The sequence below is a fragment of the Neovison vison genome, chromosome 8 (genome assembly GCF_020171115.1).
Source record: "Neovison vison isolate M4711 chromosome 8, ASM_NN_V1, whole genome shotgun sequence".
Lineage (NCBI taxonomy): Eukaryota > Metazoa > Chordata > Mammalia > Carnivora > Mustelidae > Neogale > Neogale vison.
The window spans coordinates 77966709-77987719 of NC_058098.1; the positions used below are offsets into that span (position 1 = coordinate 77966709).

The 21011-nt window shown below is 36.2% G+C and overlaps 1 protein-coding gene across 1 annotated transcript in view; it reads right to left on the bottom strand.

The window, feature by feature from the left end:
* Positions 1-2063: 2063 nt before the first annotated feature.
* CLHC1 (clathrin heavy chain linker domain containing 1) overlaps positions 2064-21011 on the bottom strand; it is a 40202-nt gene continuing 21254 nt past the window's right edge. Inside the window, exons 8-11 of the mRNA XM_044263970.1 lie at positions 16288-16462; positions 9518-9720; positions 3947-4126; positions 2064-2373 (exon numbers count right to left, since the gene is read on the bottom strand). Of these exons, the coding sequence (XP_044119905.1) occupies positions 2177-2373; positions 3947-4126; positions 9518-9720; positions 16288-16462 (755 nt within the window). The 3' untranslated portion in view covers positions 2064-2176. The remainder of the gene's footprint in view (positions 2374-3946; positions 4127-9517; positions 9721-16287; positions 16463-21011) is intronic.

Genomic DNA, 21011 nt, shown 5'->3' on the forward strand with positions numbered 1-21011 from the left:
GCTATGTTTGGGAGCGGAATAATAGTGACAGGATGGAGTTTCTAGGATTATAGAGGTATTCTGTTTCTTTACGTTGGAGTTCGTTACACAAATGTGTTCACTTTGTGAAAAATTACTGAACTCTACAGTTATAATGTGGGCATTTTCCAGAATGTATTATTGGGTATATGTTTATTTATGTTTATTTATTAGTAAAATTTATCAAAAAATACAGCAAATGTACAACATGGATATTAAATATGGAGGATACTAGGTCCAGCCTGATATTCAGTTATGCAATTATTTATTGAAACTCACTTTGTACCCAGTCCTGTTTGATTTGGGTAATACAATGGTAAATGTTTCAGGTTGAATTGTGTCCTCCCAAAATTCCCATGTTGCAGCCCTAGCCCCCCCAGGACCTCTCATAATGTGACCTTATTTGGAGATAGTGTCTTTACAGAGGTAATCAAGTAAAATGAGGTCACTAGGGTGGGCTCTACATCAGTATGATATGTGTCCTTATACGAAGAGGAAATTTGGACACAAACATTCATAAAGGAAAGATGATATTAGAGACAGAGAGAAGATGGCCACATATAAGTCAAGAAGAGGGGCAGAAGCCTAGAATAGATTCCTCCCTTACAATCCTTCTAAGGAACCAACCCTACCCAACACCTTGCTCTCAGACTTACAGCCTTCAGAACTGTGAGACAATACATTTCTGTTGGTTAAACCGCTCAGTTTGTGGTACTTTGTTTCAGCAGCCCAGAAAACTAGTACAGTAACCCTCCCCCATTTCCCACATGCTCAAAAGATATTGCCCTTGCCCTCAATTACACAACTAATGAATCATTGGACATTATATCAAAAACTAAAGATATATGATATGTTGGCTAATTGAATACAAAATTTTTTTAAAAGAACATTAAAAAAAAAGGTGCATGATATCTCAGTCTTCTTAAATTTATTGAGGCATGTTTTATGGCCTATGATGTGATATATTCTGGAGAATATTCCATGTGCACTTGACAAGAGTGTGTATTCTATTGTTTTGGGATGAAGTATCCTGTATATGTTATGTCCATTTTGTCCAATGTGTAATTCAAAGGCATTTTGTCCTTACTGATTTTCTGTCTGGATGATCTCTCCATTTTTGTAAGTGTGGTGTTGAAGTCCCCTGTTATTATTGTATTAACATCGATTTCTCTTTATATCCAGTAATGAAATGTATGTAAAAAAATGTAGGTTAAGAAAAAGAAGAAGAAAAAAGAAAAGTATTGTCCCTGACCACAGCCTATAAAAGGGAAAATTAGCAGTCAACTAAGGAAGTCATGAAAGGCTTCCCTGAGGAAGTTTTAACTAAGCTAAGAATTGAAGTAAAAGAAATTATCAACTAGGTAAAAACAAAGGGATGAGCCTTTCAGGTAAAAAGAAATAGCATATCTTAGGGGTGTCCAGGTGGCTAGTGGGTTAAGTACCTGACTCTTGATTTTAGCTCAGATCACCATCTCAGGGTCCTGGAATCAAGCCCAGTGTAGGGCTCCCACCTCTCATAACACATTTTCCATATCTATAGATATCCCAGAAATGATAAAATGCAAAATTGGCCTCATGTAAAATTTGGCTGGTCTCTAGGTAAGAATATGCTAAGACTCCCAGCTTGTAGAGTAGAAGCCTAACATTTGCCATTTACATACACCAAAGCAAGGGGTACATCTTTAAATCAGTAGCATAAAATTACTATACTGTAGGTTTTCACCAGTGAGTCCAACCTTGAAATTGTATCTTGCCTTTCTTGTTAAAAATCAATCTCAAAGCATTCATTATCTGCGAAATTAGTTGGACAGGATATTATTTACACCTTCCTCAGTTCTTGCTGTAAAAATAGATCCCCAGAAAGAACTATATCTAGACATTAGCTTATGCCCTTAGATAGAAGTGCCAAAACTGAGTTTTATACAAAGTTATACTCTTGGATTTTATCAAGATTCAATATCAGAAATGACCATATAGAAAAAAGAAAGCAACGGTATAAATGTTTCGAGGACAAATCATCACAACAAAAACAGCACGTTTTTTTTCTGAGAGCTTCATACTTTACATTTATTTTTAAGTTAGGTATGCCAAAATTAGTTTACCCAACCAATACACATAAAATGTTATATAAGCTCCCTCAGCTGGTTAAGACACAGAACTACCAAAAAACATGTTCCATTAAGTTGACTGTATCATCCTCTTCAGAAATTTCAGTTACTCCAGCCTGAGAGCGAAGAATGGACATGATGTCTTGAGATAACTGGTCAAAGCCATTCTGTAAACATATATTTGCTATTTCTTGCCAGTTTTCTAATGAGAAAAATTGATCATTTATCATAAGATGTTCGACTATACCTGAGGGAAAAAGATTATAATGTTATAGTGGCACTTATTCTTACTTGAAAACCCACACTTAGCAATTCTTCAAAAACAGGGATATCATTTCAACTATTAAAGTGACTATTAAAGTTGATCCCTATAAGTTTAAAGTGGAGTGTTTCAGTTCAGGTTTAAGTAATCAAGTGTTAGGTTCTTCATCTTTTTCATTAACCTTTTCATGCCTCACTTCAACCCTCTACTACCTCTCACATTCCCACGCTTCTATTCATATCCTTCTCGGTTGAAGGCTACAAGGAAGGGGTTTGAAAAAACGAAGAACGAGGGCTCAGCTTTATTCAGAGACTCTAAGGTACCGCTAGACACTATAATATAACTGGGGCCTACAGGTCTAGTTTTCAAGATCCTTCAAATTCTTTTTATAAAATTCCCTAGTAGTGCTGACCTAAGGGCTTGAAAACCTCTTTGGCAAATTCCTCCTATCTCTGGATAGAGAGACACCTCTTAATGATGGGGCTTCTATAACAAATATTTTTCTAAAGGAAATAAAAGAATGATTTTGTTTATTAAAGAAAACTAATGAGGGCACCTGGGTGGCTCAGTGGGTTAAGCCGCTGCCTTCGGCTCAGGTCATGATCTTGGGGTCCTGGGATCGAGTCCCGCATCGGGCTCTCTGCTCAGCAGGGAGCCTGCTTCCTCCTCCTTCTCTCTCTACCTGCCTCTCTGCCTACTTGTAATCTCTCTCTGTCAAATAAATAAATAAAATCTTTTAAAAATAATAAAATAAAATAAAGAAAACTAATGATATTACTTTTGAAAATCAGTTATGGTGACCCTCTTTGGAATATATTTATTTAGGGAATCATTTCTTATCTATTACCTGCATTACTTATGAAACCTAATGAAAGAGGATCTCTTTTAAAAATATTGTCAGCACTATTATTTTATTTCTACCATGATTATTATTTTTCTTTCAAATAAAATATTTTATTTCATATCTGTAATGAAAATTTCAAAATTATCTTCCCAAATACATTTTCATGTAATTTGCTATTCATTCTTTTAACCCCATATAACAATTCAAAATCCAGCTATCTGCTCAAGTTCCTATATTAAATTAGAGAAAGCAAAGAAAAAAGTGAGACATAATTAGTTATTCTTGATCCCACTCCAGAGTTACATTCAGAGTAAACATAATATGGAAATGACATTTACATATGTATTTGGTTTAAGAATAAAAATATATAGTGTTTATGTCTAAAAATAGCATTTTAAATCATACAAAATTACTAAATATACACATTTGTTAATATATGTACAGCTTTTAGAGTAGTGTTAGTCAGTATAATTATTAAGATGTTCCCCTAAAGCTTCACAAAGATTCTCTCTTCATTGTAATTACCTCAAGAAATACATACTGTCGTCAACAGACTATATTGACATGGTAATCTTTACATTTATAAACTCCTAAAGTCAATTCCTGCCGAGAAGGAACTCTTAGGAAAAATGAGTTCTCAGACATAATGATCTTGAACCTTTCCCTAAACAATCCACTACTTTCTCTTCTATGATAACATTTTACTATACTTACTTTTCCCACCTTTACTTATTTCTTCAAGTAGCTTAATACCAACTTTTTTCAGATCCACAGAAAACAGATGAAGTATAGCAAGACCAAAAGATAAAGATGGTGGTTTCCCATTCCATTCTCTAGTCAGACACTGAATTAATTCGATGTGAGGACATAACTTTATTAACTGCATCAGGTCATCTGAAAGTAAAACATACAAAAAACTATGTCCCAACATCCTAGTATGATACATCAACTACGAACTGGGACCAGCTAATGTCTGTACCTGCCAAACAACACTTCTTTTTCCAATTCTTCCAAAGCCCTCAATGAACTCAACAGTACTCTCTCCAATTTAAAAAAAAAAAAATCATGCTCAGTATAGCAAAAATATGAACGAACACTTCTTATAACACAGACTACCAGAAAAACAAATTATCAAAGGGTAATTCTATTCTACCACAGGGTAGAATATAAAGGATTAGATTGGCAATCAGGAAATCTGAGTTCTAATCACAGTTCCGCCAATTGCTTATTTTTTTGGATCTCAGTTTATGCACTTTAAAAGTGCTAGAATTGGTATCTCCAATTTCTAAGGTTCCATCTAACACTACATTATTATGTTTGTCTATACCCTGAGGCTGATATTTGGACCAGTTCCTAGTCAGTATAATTTGTTTCTTCCCATGCCTTGCACAGAAAAGGGGTCTCAGTAATATTTTTCCTAAAAATATCAAGTATTTAGGAACTCAAAAATGAAGACTTTAAGAAGGTATCAGCCAGTTCAAGTAGCTGGAGGCTGAGCCATATGAAGTTGCCTGTATTTGACCATTTTTGACTCCAAATTCATATGGTTTAATACACTAGCTAACTACTGAGTTCATCTAGTACTGCAATCATGATTTACATTCTTAAATTTGTAAACTTTATGTTAATTTACTAAAGTTTTTCAAGTAAAAATACTCTTCTTGGGTCACAACAGAGGTAGTTTTCAGAATAATTTCTGAGAGCCTTTCAAGAACTCCCATAAACATAATTTGCACTCTGACAGGCAATATAAGTGTTTATTTAACACAAATTTCTGTACTGGGAGCTTAAATCTATTAAATCACTGCATTTAATATTCAATATAAGTGAGACATTATTCTCACATTGAAAGGGAAGAAACAGGTTTAGAGAAGTTAATTTTCCCAAAATTATACACATGATATAAAGTAGAACAGTTCATCTGACCTCCCAGAGTCTATGACCTTTCAATCTATAGTAATGCTCCTCCAGTGTGTACACTGTATGCATGTATGTATATTTACACATGCATGCACGCACACACACACACAAAATACAGAGAAATACAGAGAGAAATGGTAAAAGAAGAAACAAGGAATAACAGAATATAATTCTGTATCAATAAAGTCAAAAAAATTTTTTTTTAATTTCCATAGAGAACAGGTAGAAGTTTATGATTTCGGTCACTCAAACTGGCCTCCACTAAGGTGAAGCTATTATATAGCACCCCTCTTCCTCCAACATTTCATAACTCACACATCTCACTCTGCTTCATTCAATCAGGTATTCAAATCCCTTTCTCCCTGAATTCATTAATTAACCAATATTTATTCAAATATGTGCAAGGTATGTTCTCTGACTAATTAGAAGGAATACAAATTCCAATCTCATGACCTTTCCTCTCTGCTTACCACATTTTGGAATCCATTTCACCATTCCTTGGTTTAACATATTATTAATCATTTTTTTAAAGATTTTATTTATTTATTTGAGAGAGAGACAGTAAGAGAGAGCATGAGTGAAAGGAAGGTCAGAGGGAAAAGCAGACTCCCCATGGAGCTGGGGGCCAGATGTGGGACTTGATCCTGGAACTCTGGGATCATGACCTGAGCTGAAGGCAGTTGTCCAACCAACTGAGCCACCCAGGAGTCCCTATTAATCATTTTTTTTTTTATCTCTTGGATGTTCTGGGTTTTTTGGTTTTGTTTTGTTTTTTAAAGATTTTATTTATTTATTTGACAGAGATCACAAGTAGGCAGAGAGGCAGGCAGAGAGAGAGGAAGGCAAGCAGGCTCCCCACTGAGCAGAGATCCCAGGACCCTGGGATCATGACCCGAGCTGAAGGCAGAGGCTTTAACTCACTAAGCCACCCAGGCGCCCCATGGATGTTCTGTTTTAATAAGATTATAAAGGCATACCAAGTATGATACCTGTTTAACTCACAAATATCTAGAGCAGTGGTTCTCAAAATATGGTCTAGGGTCTACAAAGTCAAAACTACTTTCATAAAAACACTAAGTTGTTATTTGTTTTTTTCATTCTCATTCTCTCACAAATATACATGAGACTACATGACATGTGATATTACAAAAGACTGAATATAGAAGTGGATATGGGAAGCCAGCTATCTTCTATTAAACCAGACATTACAGAGATTTACAAAATATGGAAAATGCAACTCCTTTTATGAAATTCTTTGGTTTGGGAAGTTATTTTTTATAAAAAAAAAATTTTATTATGATAATATGTCATGGGATTACTGTTATTTTAAATGAATAAAGAAATATTTTTAAATCTTCTGCTTTAATGTCTAATAGGATAAATATCAGTAGACATAACCCACGTAAGTAAAAGCTCTTTGGGATGTTCAGTGCTTTTTAGAAGTGTAAAAGAGACCCAAGACCACAAAGTTTGAGAAGCTCACATTTAAAATAGGTATTTCCAATTTCCAGATACGTACATTCACTTGTTTAATGATAATGGGAAAGTGAACAAACAAATCATTTCCGGCTTTATTCTAAAAATTATTGGGGGGGGAATAACTTTTAAAACAGATGCTCTTTTAGTAACACTTACGCTTTTGGAACAAATTTCTTAGAATTTTTCTGTTTTTGTTTGGCTTGGGTTTTTTAATTTGTAAATGTTTGACTGATAGTCTAAATCTAAGGGACAACATTTTTTCTGAAGCCAGAAAATATTAACAAATTGAATCTGACTCCCAAGACCAATATGATACCATGGAAAGCTGTGGTTGTTTCTCATTAAAAAGTAAAATAAGGAAAGTAATTTTCAAACATTGTTTGTTTGAAAGTTATTTTTTTCTGGGCGCCTGGGTGGCTCAGTGGGTTAAGCCGCTGCCTTCGGCTCAGGTCATGATCTCAGGGTGCTGGGATCGAGGCCCACATCGGGCTCTCTGCTCAGCAGGGAGCCTGCTTCCTCCTCTCTCTCTGCCTGCCTCTCTGCCTGCTTGTCAAATAAATAAATAAAATCTAAAAAAAAAAAAAAAAAGAAAGTTATTTTTTTTCTCATTACTATTTTCATCTTTTGATGTGCTAAAGAAATTCTGAGAATAAACATCAAGGTTCTAATTACATAAAAGTGTTATTACTTCACAAATTATTATAATATATATTTAATCATTTTAGATTGTAATGCACTACTAGAAGAACAGAACAATATGATAATGAGTCAGTCATGTTTCTATTCACTTATGCAAGGCAAATTTTGCAAGCAAAACAGAAACTTAACATTTCAGTCAATAAAAATTCTAGGAGTAATTTTTTTTTTTTTTAAAGATTTTATTTATTTATTTGAGAGAGAGAGACAGTGAGAGAGAGCATGAGCGAGGAGAAGGTCAGAGAGCGAAGCAGACTCCCCATGGAGCTGGGAGCCCGATGTGGGACTCGATCCCGGGACTCCAGGATCACGCCCTGAGCCGAAGGCAGTCGTCCAACCAACTGCGCCACCCAGGCATCCCAAAATTCTAGGAGTAATTAAACTTATATTCCTCCATGTCTAAACTGACTAAAATAACCTATCATCTATGGAAAATAATACCTAAAACAGAAATTGAATCTGCATACTTAGATAATAAAAATAAAATATATAATTCATTCAACAAATATTGAGTACTATACCAGATTCTGTTCTGTTGTTGTTGTGTGTATAGGCAAATTAATTACTTCTTTGAGCCTTAACCTCTCTGGGGAAACAGAGTTTTTTTTTAATCTATAAAATAGGGATAATAACAAAACATACTTTTTTTTAAGTCTTTTTTTTTTTTAAAGAAATTAGCATTCTATTTATTTATTTGAGAGAGAGACAGAGAGAGAGAGGATGAGAGGCGGGAAGGTCAGAGGGAGAAGCAGACTCCCCATGGAGCTGGGAGCCCGATGCGGGACTCGATCCCAGGATTCAGGACAGTGACCTGAGCCGAAGGTGGTTGCCCAACCAACTGAGCCACCCAGGCGCCCCTAAGTCTTTTTTTTTTTAAAGATTTTATTTCTTTATTTGTCAGAGAGAGAGAAATAGCACAAGCAGGCAGAATGGCAGGCAGAGGCAGAGAGAGAAGCAGGCTCCCCTCTTAGCAAGGAGCCTGATGCGGGACTCAGTCCCAGGACCCTGGGATCATGACCTGAGCTGAAGGCAGCTGCTTAACCAACTAAGCCACTCAGGCATCCCCCAAACCTACTTTATAGTTAACATAACGATTTAAGTAGGTCATGCATGTAAAAAGCCAAATTATAGTATCAAGTGTAAAAAAATAAAGAAATTCATAACTTTAAAAACTAGATCCTAAGGAAAATTCAATTTATTGTTTGAAATTGACCAGATTCAACAGCCATCAATGTTCTTCTTTCCTGGAAAAATATGACCTTAAAGTGCTATGTTTTATTCCATTTGCAACTTCTTAGAATTGGGGTACAAAACGTGCAAATCAGAATCAAGACACAGTCCTGAGATGGGGGAGATGTCAGGATGCCTGTACATTTAGAATTCTGATGAACTAAACTCGAAATAAAAGATCAACTCATTCAACTAAGGTTACCTTAAGGTTGACAATGATCTCAGATCATTCCCAATTACAACCCAGGTGTTTCAAAATTTTGAAATGAACATTATTTTACTAAGTCTTCATTTCTAATGCTTATATCATAGTCCAGAACATTTATGTAACAAGTAAGTTCATCCATTAAAAGAAAATCCTTTAAGTAGCATGGTCTAAAATACCTGCAAAATAAACCGTGTACTTCAAAGGGAGAGAAGCAGTAACACCCTAACATCCACTTTCTCCAAGGCTGCTAGGCTCTCTCACAGGACAGCCCCAGGCTCAGTCCCTGGTGCCTTTGCCAGACACTTGAGGAAAACATCTCCTCAGCCATAACTGACCTTAAGGCAAAGACCACTCTGAGGGGGCTGGCCACAGCTAACCAGGACCCACCATGAGTACCACAGACAAACTTCGCTCTCTTGGTTCGCAGTTACTTCTGTGCAAACTATGGCTCACTTCCTTCTCTGGGGCTCAGTATCTCCACTTACATGGTGGGCCTAGCAGTGCCTACCTGATGGGACTGTTATAGGGATTGGCTGGAAGGATGTGAGAACACCTCAGCCAGAGTCTGGCACAAAGTAGGTACTCAATAAAAGTTAGATAGGTTTTGCTAACAACAAACAGACAAATCTACTCATCAGTATATGTGAAACAGACTTTAAAATGTAAATCCAAAATATTGCCTACTACCACGGGTGATCTCACAATTAAAGTCTAGAATTCAAATGCATACAATTAAGTAGACTGGCACTCACCGTAAGTAAAGTCCTTGAATTGCTGTATGTATTCCATGGCCCCAGGAATCTGGCCCTGTTTACATATGCAAAGAAGAGCTTTCTTGTGCAGGCCACATTCACTGTAGATCATCTGAGCTAAAGCCAGGCACTTGGCCTTGTTATAAGTATCCTGTTCCCCATAATCACAAATCACATCCCCCAACTCTTCAGAAAATGTGAGCCTAGAGCAAGCAGATCAATAGGTAATACTTTAGAGAGTTCTTCATGAGTGAGTGGATGAAAATATCTGAACACAATACAGTAGAACTGGATTGTCCAGAGTCTGTAAGAATTCCAAGTTAATAGGCAATTGATATAGAAGAAATTAAACATACCTAAGATTTAACAACAACCAGAAAAAACTATCAGCATGTATTCTTTTGGGGGAAGACATTTTAGCGAAACCAAGCTCGAGTTTTTAAAAAATCTACAAACACAGTGAAAACTCTCCATAGAAGACTGGCAGGAATTAAAATGACAAGGTAAAGAAAAATTCTCTTATAATTGAGGATCTCCATGTTTTCAGATGTTACCTAGATTCTAAACCCTGTAGAATGTAAGAACTCATTAAATATTAGTTAATAACAGCAACAACAAATTTTAGCTCAAAATTAGTGATAGATCTTGCAATGTTTGTAAGAAATGTGTGATTTAAATTGTTAAAAATATATACAAAACAACAGAGGGAATAAAAGGATATAAGATATCCCTACTAGGAGAGACTGAAGAAGTAGTTCTTTTCAGATGGTTCACTTGAATAGGTTTCAGTTGTCATCACATTTTTAAAATTTTTTAATTTTTTACTTGTCATCACCTTTTAATGCGCCATCTTCAAACAAAGTTGAAGTGAACCATCTGCACTACTAGCACAAGGCACCTAGAAATGATTAGCAAAGGCCAAAACACATTTGGGTATGATTAAAGATATTACTTCTAATCACCAGTTGTACAGAGATTTTATTTTATTTATATTTTTAATAGCTACAGAATAACAGCAATCACATAATATTGGTGCCTGTATACATGTAACAAAATGCTAATAACATTAAAATGAAATCCTGAAACCCTTGCAAAACGTCTGTTTACTGAAAACTCAGGAAATAAAGCCTTCCATGTTTATCAGGGTGGCCAGAGAGAGGTAGGTCTAAAATCAAAAGGCAGCTTCTGAGTAGAAATCAATTATTTACTAAGTAAATACCTGACTTCTACATTTTAGTACCAAAATATAGGTTTTGGTAGCTACACCCCCGATGTTTCCTAAAGCTGAACTACTAATTATTTCAGTATTTTTAGTGACTGTATTCCCAGAGCAAGATGATAATATCAGTATTTTAGTTATTTCTTCTCTAAATATATAGTTTTATTTATTTATTTATTTATTTATTTAAACGAAAGCTTTATTTGACAGACAGCGATCACAAGTAGGCAGAGAGAGAGGGAGGAAGCAGGTTCCCCTCCGAGCAGAGAGCCTGATGCGGGGCTCGATCTCAGGACCCTGGGATCATGACCCGAGCCAAAGGCAGAGGCTGTAACCCACTGAGCCACTGAGGCGCCCCTATAGTTTTATTTTTTTAAGAAGTCACCACCATTATGTTGTTCCACCTAAAAGAAGGCCAGAGCTGAGGACCGAGGCTGCTGTGTCTCCATTTGTCACTTTCCAAAAGGAAGATGAGGAAAGAAGAATATGATTAAAAAGAAAAATTATTGAAAGGGAGAAAATGGGTCAAGCCCCAAAAGAATGGAATCGACCCTGAAGGAAAAAAGGTGAAAGACAAACAGGGATTCTAGCCCTGGGGGAAAGGAACGTAATCAAGCACCCTGAACCAGGCCGGGAAATGAGCCGAGGAACCTCTGCTCACATATCTCCCACAATCACCTCATCATCATACCTTCTTTCTGTTTCTGCAAAGCCCCCTTCTTGGTTCTCCCACCCCTACTTCCAATTCCAAGTAGACTGTTTTAGGGACCTCTGAAAGTGGATCTCCAGCCTGATTCTGGAGAATACAAATGACTAATAAGTAAAAGAAAATATGCTTAACTCCACTAGTAAACTAAGGCATATTTGACTATAAACCAGACTATAGATTTTTTTTAAAGATTTGATTTATTTATTTGAGAGAGAGAGACAGTGAGAGAGAACATGAGAGAGGAGAAGGTCAGAGGGAGAAGTAGACTCCCCATGGAGCTGGGAGCCCGATGTGGGACTCCATCCCAGGGCTCCAGGATCATGACCCGAGCTGAAGGCAGTCGTCCAACCAACTGAGCCACCCAGGCGCCCCCAGACTGTAGATTTTTAAGCTAAAATAAAGGTAACATATAATCACTAAATCGATGCATGATATTTATTTACTGTTTTTTTTGTAGGGTTCTGTTTGTAAAGTTAACCTGTCAGAGGATATTTTTCCACTTCTAGGAGCAGTGTCTGCAATTTAGAGACCTAATGCCAGTAAAGCATCATTTCTTAAGTTTAGGTTATGTGTCAAGTGATCGGACTTTCCTCAGGTAAGAAAGACTAAGAGAGCCAAGCCTGGCTCTGTGCAGGGCTTCAAAGAAAGAACCACAGAACTTTTTAAGGTTGCCATATGGTGGAAGCCAGGTCATCAGAGTCAGAGATCAGAGATCAGAGGTTAAGAATAAAGAATGTGAATTACCTTTAGTATCCTGTTAGAGCATCTTGAGATCCTTAAAAGTGGTAGTATTTTCCAAATTTATGCACTGAGTGAATTGTATAAGAATTTAAATTCTTACCACTACAGGAATAATCAGCCAAGAACCATCAGTATACCTAGGGAAATCAATCCTGTCTGAAATTTCTCTGCACTGATCACAGGTGATAATGAACATGCACTTTTTAATGGTATTTTCATGTCTGAGCCATCAACAGGGCTCCCTGATAAGTACATTTTGTGGAGGGTGTGGAAGGTATGACCAGGTGGAACAAGAAAGAGGCAAAGCAGGGAAGTAGGGTACATGTATGGAGAAGTTTCCTAAAGCAGAATTAACTATTATGTGAACAGGAAGTGAAGCTGTTTAAGAGGTGTGGAAAAAAGATCCCCTGCACTGGTAAACAACAGTGCCACCAATCCAGTAAGGTCTGGGATTATCCAGCGTCATGCAAGGGGAAATGGTGAATTTGGAATGGGCACGAGGAGGCAGTAGTATACTTACTTGCCATTTTTATGTCTGGGACATTTCTAAATCATGAATCTATTATTTAGGGAGTGTTTACATTAGTCCATCTATCCTCCTTATGATAGGTGAAAACTATAACTACTCTATAATATGTATCCTATGTCCCTATGCATCCAGAGCCAAGGAAGCATAGCCCTTACACTGCAAAAATAAGCAGGCCATGGCTACTAGACAGATGACAGGAAGGCCTTTCCTCATCCTGCATTCCAGCACTCACAGCCCAACCTATGTCCACACAGACTCAACAAGAACTGCTTGATCTTCATAAGCAGGCACACACTCTTTTAGTCCTGTCTGCTGGACCAGTGACTCTTCCCAGCTAACTGTTAACAGCTCACAGCTCTCTACTTTCCCAAAGAATTGCCCTCAGCTGACTGGAGCTACCCTGTCCAGAAAATTATAACCCCCAGTAGTTAAGAACAGATGACTGACTAAGAAAGCATAGAAAAGGCCAGTCCCATAATTCAAGAAGAAACAACTCTGGTATGGTTTAGGTTCTGTAGTGCTTTCCCTGTAATGCTATCTATTACTAGACTTTACCTGAGTTCACATCCTTGCTCCTGACAGTTTGCCCTTCTCCATCCCTTCTCACTTCTTCCCTTACACTACTTCTCGATTTGTCTATCAGTGAATGACAAGCACTCGGATCTAATTATCATGTTCTCTTTAAGGGAAGTGGGAACCTGAGAACCAACCATCTTCCTCTCTTTCCTGTTATGTAACAATAATCTTCCCTTCTCATGATAATCAAAGTCGATCATGCTCATAGAACCTCAAGCTGCAGGAATAGAAAACACAAACTCCCTGTGATGGTTAATTTTATGTGTCACCTTGACTGGCTCCTAGAGTGCCCAGATATTTAGTCAAATATTATTCTGTGAGTTAGTGAGGATGTATTTGAAAGAGAGTGATCAGTAGACTGAATAAAGCAGATTGTTGTGAATGTGGATGGCTCTCATCCAATCAGTTGAAGGCCTGAATGGTACAAAAAGGCTGACCCTCTTTCAAATAAGACGGAACTCTTCCTGCTTGACTGCTTAACTGTGACATCAGTCTTTTCCAACCTTTGGACTAACACAGAAACATTGGCTTTCCTTGAGTCTTGAGCAGCCTGAAACTTACACCATTGGTAAGTGTTAAGGCCTCTCTTGGGTCTCTAGCTTGCTGACTGCAGAGCTTGGGATTTACCAGCCTCCATAATTGCACAAGTCCATTTCTTCATATATATATAAAATTTTATATATAGAAATATATATATTTATAAATATAAATATTCTATTTATTCTGTTTCTCTGGAAAAGTCTAATTAATACACTCTCCAAGTGGGCACTGATAGCTGTGTAGAGCCACTCTTTTACCTCCCAGACCCAAGTATTCCACCTACTGGGGATACACCATATAATTTTCACTATTTTAAAGAGTGCATTTCTTCCTGAAGCATGTTACTCCATCTTCAAAGGATGGAGGGAAAAGCTGGCATCACCGAGACACAACCTGAACCATCCATGAACCAAGTTTGGGTTTTTTCTTCCTTGTCTGCTGGTCTTAGGTCACCCCACCCCAGCATGAGGCCATAGGTGTGAGCTGTGGAAGTACTGTTAGCCAGTTGGTGGTAGTTGACATGGGTTCTGGGCCATCTACTTCTGAAGTTAACCTGTATACTCTGGATCTGCTTGAGCATGATCTTGATTGCACCTAATTTTAGCTGGACTCTTTGAGCCCACCTGACCTCATGACTTGGTGAGCCTGTCAGAATCCAGTTCATGATGAGCAGCTCTCTAGTTCCAGTCATTGGTGTTCCCTGGGGAGACACTCCAACTTTAGCAGGACCCAGAAAAATAGAAGACTATTTTTTTAATAGTATCTAGTAGCTTGTTACAGGTGGCAGATAATCTACTGGGATATCTCTGCATAGTCCCATACCAAATGAAAACTGCTGGTGGGTATCAACAATCATAGTTTGATAAAGGCATGGCAACCACAGTCATCCTACCAGACAAGCCATCAAGACCAACAGAAGTGTAAGAGTGAGAAGAATATAAAATGGACATAGGAGAAAGATAAGTAATAATTAATATGAATGAATCCCAAAATAACTATAAGTGAAAGAGCTAGACCAAGAAGAAAAAATAATACATAATATATAATTCCATTTTTATAAAATTCTAGAAAAATGAAACCTCATCTATTATGACAGAAAGTAGATCAGTGGTTACTTGGAGACAGAATGGGGGTAGAATGAGATTGATTATCTCAGCTGTGGTGATGACTGCATGGGTATATAAATATGTCAAAACTTGTCAAACTGTATACTATAAATATGTGCAGTTTATTATATGTCAATTACATCTCCACAATGCCATTTTACAAAAACTCATCAAATTGTACATTTGAAATATGTATCAAATATTGCATGTAAATCATGTATCAATAAAGTTGTAAAAAACAAATTACAACCCTAGGATCCATTAGGATATACTATTAGCTATATATCCCACTAACCTCCCTGTTCTAAGATTCCCCCAGAATTATACCCACAAAGTCCTGGAGAAGTTGTGCCTAGATGGAGTGAAGTTAAGGTAAGAAGAAGATACATAGGTGCTGTGCAAATGGCTGACTGTAATAAATGCTGTTTTAATGTCCTGCCCGGATCCTCCTTCCCCAGCTGCTCTGAGTATTGGCTGCCAGTGGCTTACAGGTCCCTCCTTTCTATAGCAAATTGCCCTTCGCTAGCATGAGCCACCATGCCTCAACCAGGCAGCTCATAGTTCTAACAGAGAGGTACAAAAGGCTGGCCCCTCTGCCTCGAGGGGGACAGCTCTGTGCTGTGGTTTATGCTCCAGAGACTCTATAAATAAGACCAAGGTTAAAACTTGCTTGAGAACACATCCTTTCCTAGCTTCGCAAACACACATACACACACACACACACACACATCTCTATTCTGCTTCACTCACTCCCTTAAACATGTTTTTTTATTTTGTTTTGTTTTTTGAGAAGCCATCCCTCTATCAACAATGTACACTCAAATCCGTGTCTGAGGCTTTAGTATAGGGAATCTAAGCTAAGGGGGCTCTAGTACAAATCTGCCAATCTGTACTGAAACCTAATTCCAAGAAGTCATCTCCTATCTATTCTTACTGGTTTGTATGTTCTAAATGTTACCTTGGTCCACATCTATCCTGCTTCTAAGTTTTCTCTAGGTTTATTCTTTACATGTACCCACAATCTGTCTGGATCCAGGTCCCTGCCTTATCCCTCTGAGTAGCATTACACTGATTAATTCTTTTCTATCCTTACTAATCAACTTCTATCCGCCATAAAGTGGTCATGAATCATCTGTGAACTGCCATTACTCAACTCCTGATCTGGGCCCATTGTGACTAGGCCTCATCACTGCTTGAATGCTTAGTAAATCTTTTCTGACCAATTAATGCAGCAGTGACCTGAGATAAATATTCAAATAATGTACTAATAAAAAAACTATTGAAATCTTGAGAATAAACAACTTTAATAACCAACTATCAAAATTAAGTTAAAAACTTTACTTTGCTTACCTTTCCTGGGTGACCCAATGGATAACTAAATCTAAACGTTTTTCAGATAATCCACATTTGATTCCTTCCAGGGTTAGTTCTGCATTAATAGGACGTCTATATGCATGACTTGTACTAAAGATGGCCTCAAAAAATAAGAGTAATGGAAAAGGCTTGCCTCTAATCTTTCCAACAGCTATAGAGAGAAGAAAAGTTTTTGAGTTGAACACTTTAAGTAAATAACAGTTTGCTTTTTTTTAATATTATTTTCATCTCTTCGCATCTTCAAAAAATTTCAATCTACAATTACATCCTTATAATTTTAGATTATATGCTTAAACATGTAAAATTACATGCTTATAACTTATAACTAATGCTTAGGATTAAACATTACATTTAATGACTAAGTATTACATGCTTTGTAAAAAGAGAGGCAGAGACTGGAGTGATGTGTCTACAAGCCAAAGAATGCCAAAAATTGTTGACAGCCACCTAGAAGCTAGGAGAGAAATACAGAATATAATCTCCCTCAGAATCTTCACATGGAAATTGTAAAAGCTGAAGGAATATACCACCAGCAGACCTGCACTATAAAAAATAATAAAGGTAGTAGTCTTTCAGCCAGAAGGAAAATAATACCTGATGGAAATATGAATCTACATGAAATGAAAACCAGAAATGGTATACACAATGAATATAAGTATTTAGAAGCATATTATTTTTATATAGTACATCAAGTGGTAGAATATCACCTGAGGGTAGAATGTGATAAGTTAAAGATAGAAATTACAAACCCTAAAGCAACAGCCAAAATAAGACAACAAGGAGTTACAGCTCATAATCAGCAAAGGAGAAAAATGGAATCATGAAAAAATTCAACTAATCCAAAAGAGGGCAGAAAAAGTGGGGGGGGGAGTGGTAACAAAGAAGAGGTAAGAAAAAGAGAGAACAAACAAAATGCAACCATGTCAACAATCACATTAAATGTAAGTGATCTAAACACTCCAACTGAAAGGCAAAGATTGTCAGAGTGTATAAAAGAGTAGGATGTCAAATAAATAAATAAATAAATAAATAAAATCTTCAACCCAAAAAACAAAAAAATCAAAAACAAAAAAACCCACAAAAACCACAGAATCCCAGTATCTGTTTCTTAGAAGACACTGACTTTATTTATTTTTAATTTTAAGTTTTTATTTAAAGTCTAGTTAGTTAATATATATGGTAAAATTGGTTTCAGGTATAGAATTTAGTGATTAATCACTTACATATAATAACACCCAGTACTCATCACAACAAGCACCCTCCTTAAAACCCATCACCCATTTAGTCCATTTTCCTGGCCTATCCTCAGTTTATTCTCAATAGTTAAAAGTCTCTTATGGTTTGCTTCTTTTTCCCCCTTTTCCCCTATGTTCATCTGCTTTGCTTCTTAAATTCCACATGAGTGAAATAATGTGGTATTGGTCTTTCTCTGACTGACTTATTTCACTTAACATAATACACTCTAGTTCCATCCATGTCATTGCAAATGGCAAGATTTCACTCTTTTTGATGGCTGAGTAATATTCCATTGTGTATATATGTATATATATATAGTAGACACACATACACACACACACACAAACATATAGATAGATATAGATATTTTCTTTATCCAATGGACATTTGGCTCTTTCCATAGTTTGGCAATTGTTGCTATCAACATCAGGCATTAGGATGCATGTAGAAGACAATGACTTTAAATGCAAAGACACAAATAGATCCAAAGTAAGAATATGGGAAAAGACATACAATGCTAATACTAATCAAGAGAAAAATGGTGCCATGCTCCTAATTTCAAACCTTACTACAAAGCTATAGTAATCAAAATTATATGATACTGACATAGGACAGATATCTAGGGAAATATAATAGAATTAAGAGTCCAGAAATAAACTCTAAACATTTATAGTCAATTGATTTTGGACAAAGGGGCCAAAACAATTCAATGGATAAAGAACAGTCTTTTCAACAAATGGTGCCAGGATAACTAGATATCTACAGGCAAAAGAATCAATTTGGATCACTATCTTACACCATACACAAAAATTAACTCAAAGTAGATCACAGACTAAATATATAAAACTCTTAGAAGGAAATACAGGATCTTAAGTTAGGCAAAGACTTCTTAAATATAACATCAAAAGCACAGCTATAAAATAAAAGATGGGTAAATTAGTCTTCAATAAAATTAAAATTTGTGTGCTTCAAAAACCACCATCAAGGGGCACCTGGGTGGCTCAGTCAGTTAAGTGTCAAACTCTTGATCTTGGCTCAAGTCTTGATCTCATGGTTATGAGTTTAAGCCCTGCACTGGGCTCCATGCTGGACACGGAGCCTACTTAAAAACAAAACAAAACAAAACAACACCATCAAGAAAGTGAAAAGAGGGGAACCTGTCTAAGTCAGAAGAACATGTGACTCTTGATCTTGGAATTGTGAGTTGGAGCCTCTCCTTGAATGTACAGATTACTAAAAGAAGAAGAAGAAAAAAAACCCCACAGATTGGAAGAAAATATTTGCACATCATCTGTCTGATACAAGATTTTTATCCAGGATATAAAAAGAACTCTCACAGCTGAATAATAAAAACACAAATAACATAATTTTAAAATGGGCAAATAATAGACATTTCTCCAAAGATATACAAATGGCCAATAGGCACATGAGAAGATGCTCAACACTATTAGTCATTAGGGATTCATAAATCAAAGTCACAATGAGAGAACACTCACCTTGATGAGCACTGAGTAATATACAGAATTTTTGATTTATTACATTATACACCTGAAATTAATATATAACACTGTAGGTTAACTATAGTGGAATTAAATTTTTTAAAAAATAATAAACAAATCAATCCACAATGAGATTACTATCTCACATGGATTCGAAAGGCTACAACAAAAGACAGACATTAACAAGGGCTGGTAAGAATGTGAGGAAATTGGAATCCTCATATATTGCTGGTGGGAATGAAAAACAGTACAGTTTAGCAGCAGTTCCTCAAAGTGTTAACACAGAGTTACTATATAACCCAGCAATTCCACTCCTAGGTATCTACCCAAAAGAAATAAAAATATATGTCCACATAAAAACTTGTATACAAATGCCCATAGCTGCATTATTCATAATAGCCAAAAATTAAAAACAACCCAAATTATTATCAACAGGCAAAAGGATGAACAAAATGCATTATGTATCCATACAATGGAACAGTCATGTTATAGCATGAATAAACCTCAAAAACATCATGCTAAGTGAAGGAAGCCAGTGACAAAAAAAAAAAACAACTTCATTGCACAATCCTATTTATATGAAAAGTCCAGAATAGGCAAATCTATATAGATAGCAAGTAGATTAGTGGTTACCTAGGGTTTAGAGAGGGAGCAGGGGGTAGAGAATGAGGAATTAATGGGTATAAGGTTTATCTTTGGAATGAAAGATGTTCTAAAATTAAGTTATGAAAATGGTTATACAGCTATGTAATTATAATAAATTAATTTTTAAATTGTGGAATTTTCCCCAGGAAGGCAATAAATTACATTAACAGGCTAAAAGACAAAACCACATTTTCACCTCAATAAAAGCAGAAAAAGTATTTGACAAGTCTAACATTCATCCCTGATAAAATTCTCACCAATCACAGAGGGGAATTTCATCAACCTCATAAAGGGCATCTACGAAAAATCTACAGTTCATATCATTCTTAATGATCAAAAACAAAGCAATGATATCTGCTCTCATCACTTCTATTCAACAGTGTAATGGAAGATCTAGCCACTGAAATAAGGCAAGAAAAAGAAATAATAGACATCCATATTGGAAAGTAAGAAGGTGGAACTCTTTCTTAGCAGATGATGTAATTAGCTATGTAGAAATTCTAGGAATACACAATAAAAGTATTAGAATTAATAAACAAGTTTAAAGAGGTCACAGAATACAAGATCAATATATAATAATCAATTGTATTTCTATATACTACTAACAAACAATTTTGGAAATTGAAAAAAAAAATTTTAATATAAATATAAAATATTTAAAAATAAAGCTGACAAAAGATGTACAAGACCTAAACACAGATTAAAAATCACTTCTCGGGACGCCTGGGTGGCGCAGTTGGTTGGACGACTGCCTTCGGCTCAGGGCGTGATCCTGGAGTCCCGGGATCGAGTCCCACATCAGGCTCCCAGCTCCATGGGGAGTCTGCTTCGCTCTCTGACCTTCTCCTTGCTCATGCTCTCTCTCACACTCTCTCTCTCTCAAATAAATAAATAAAATCTTTAAAAAAAAAAATCACTTCTCTTTGCTCTGTGTCCCTTATGAAACTATAAATGCTCTGTGGTAGAAACCTCTTATGTCATCATTCTTTAGGCTTTGGCTACTTTTATATACACTAATTTAAATCTCAGACTTATAAAAATTAACAGTTTAACACCCAAAGGTACAGTGTCATTAATCATGATGTATGACTACTTCTGCAGGGTAACATGAACTAAAAATCAGTTATCTAATTATAAATAATTGTTGGAATGGTTTTTTGACTTTGAGTCCACTGAATAAAAGCTACAAGATTATACTCTGTATTACATCCACTAGGATAGAATACCAAAAATTGTGCATGCAAAAATATGAGACAGGCCATTTACACACAATTCACAAATGATCTCTATAAATATGTAAATATGTATGTTCATATGCAT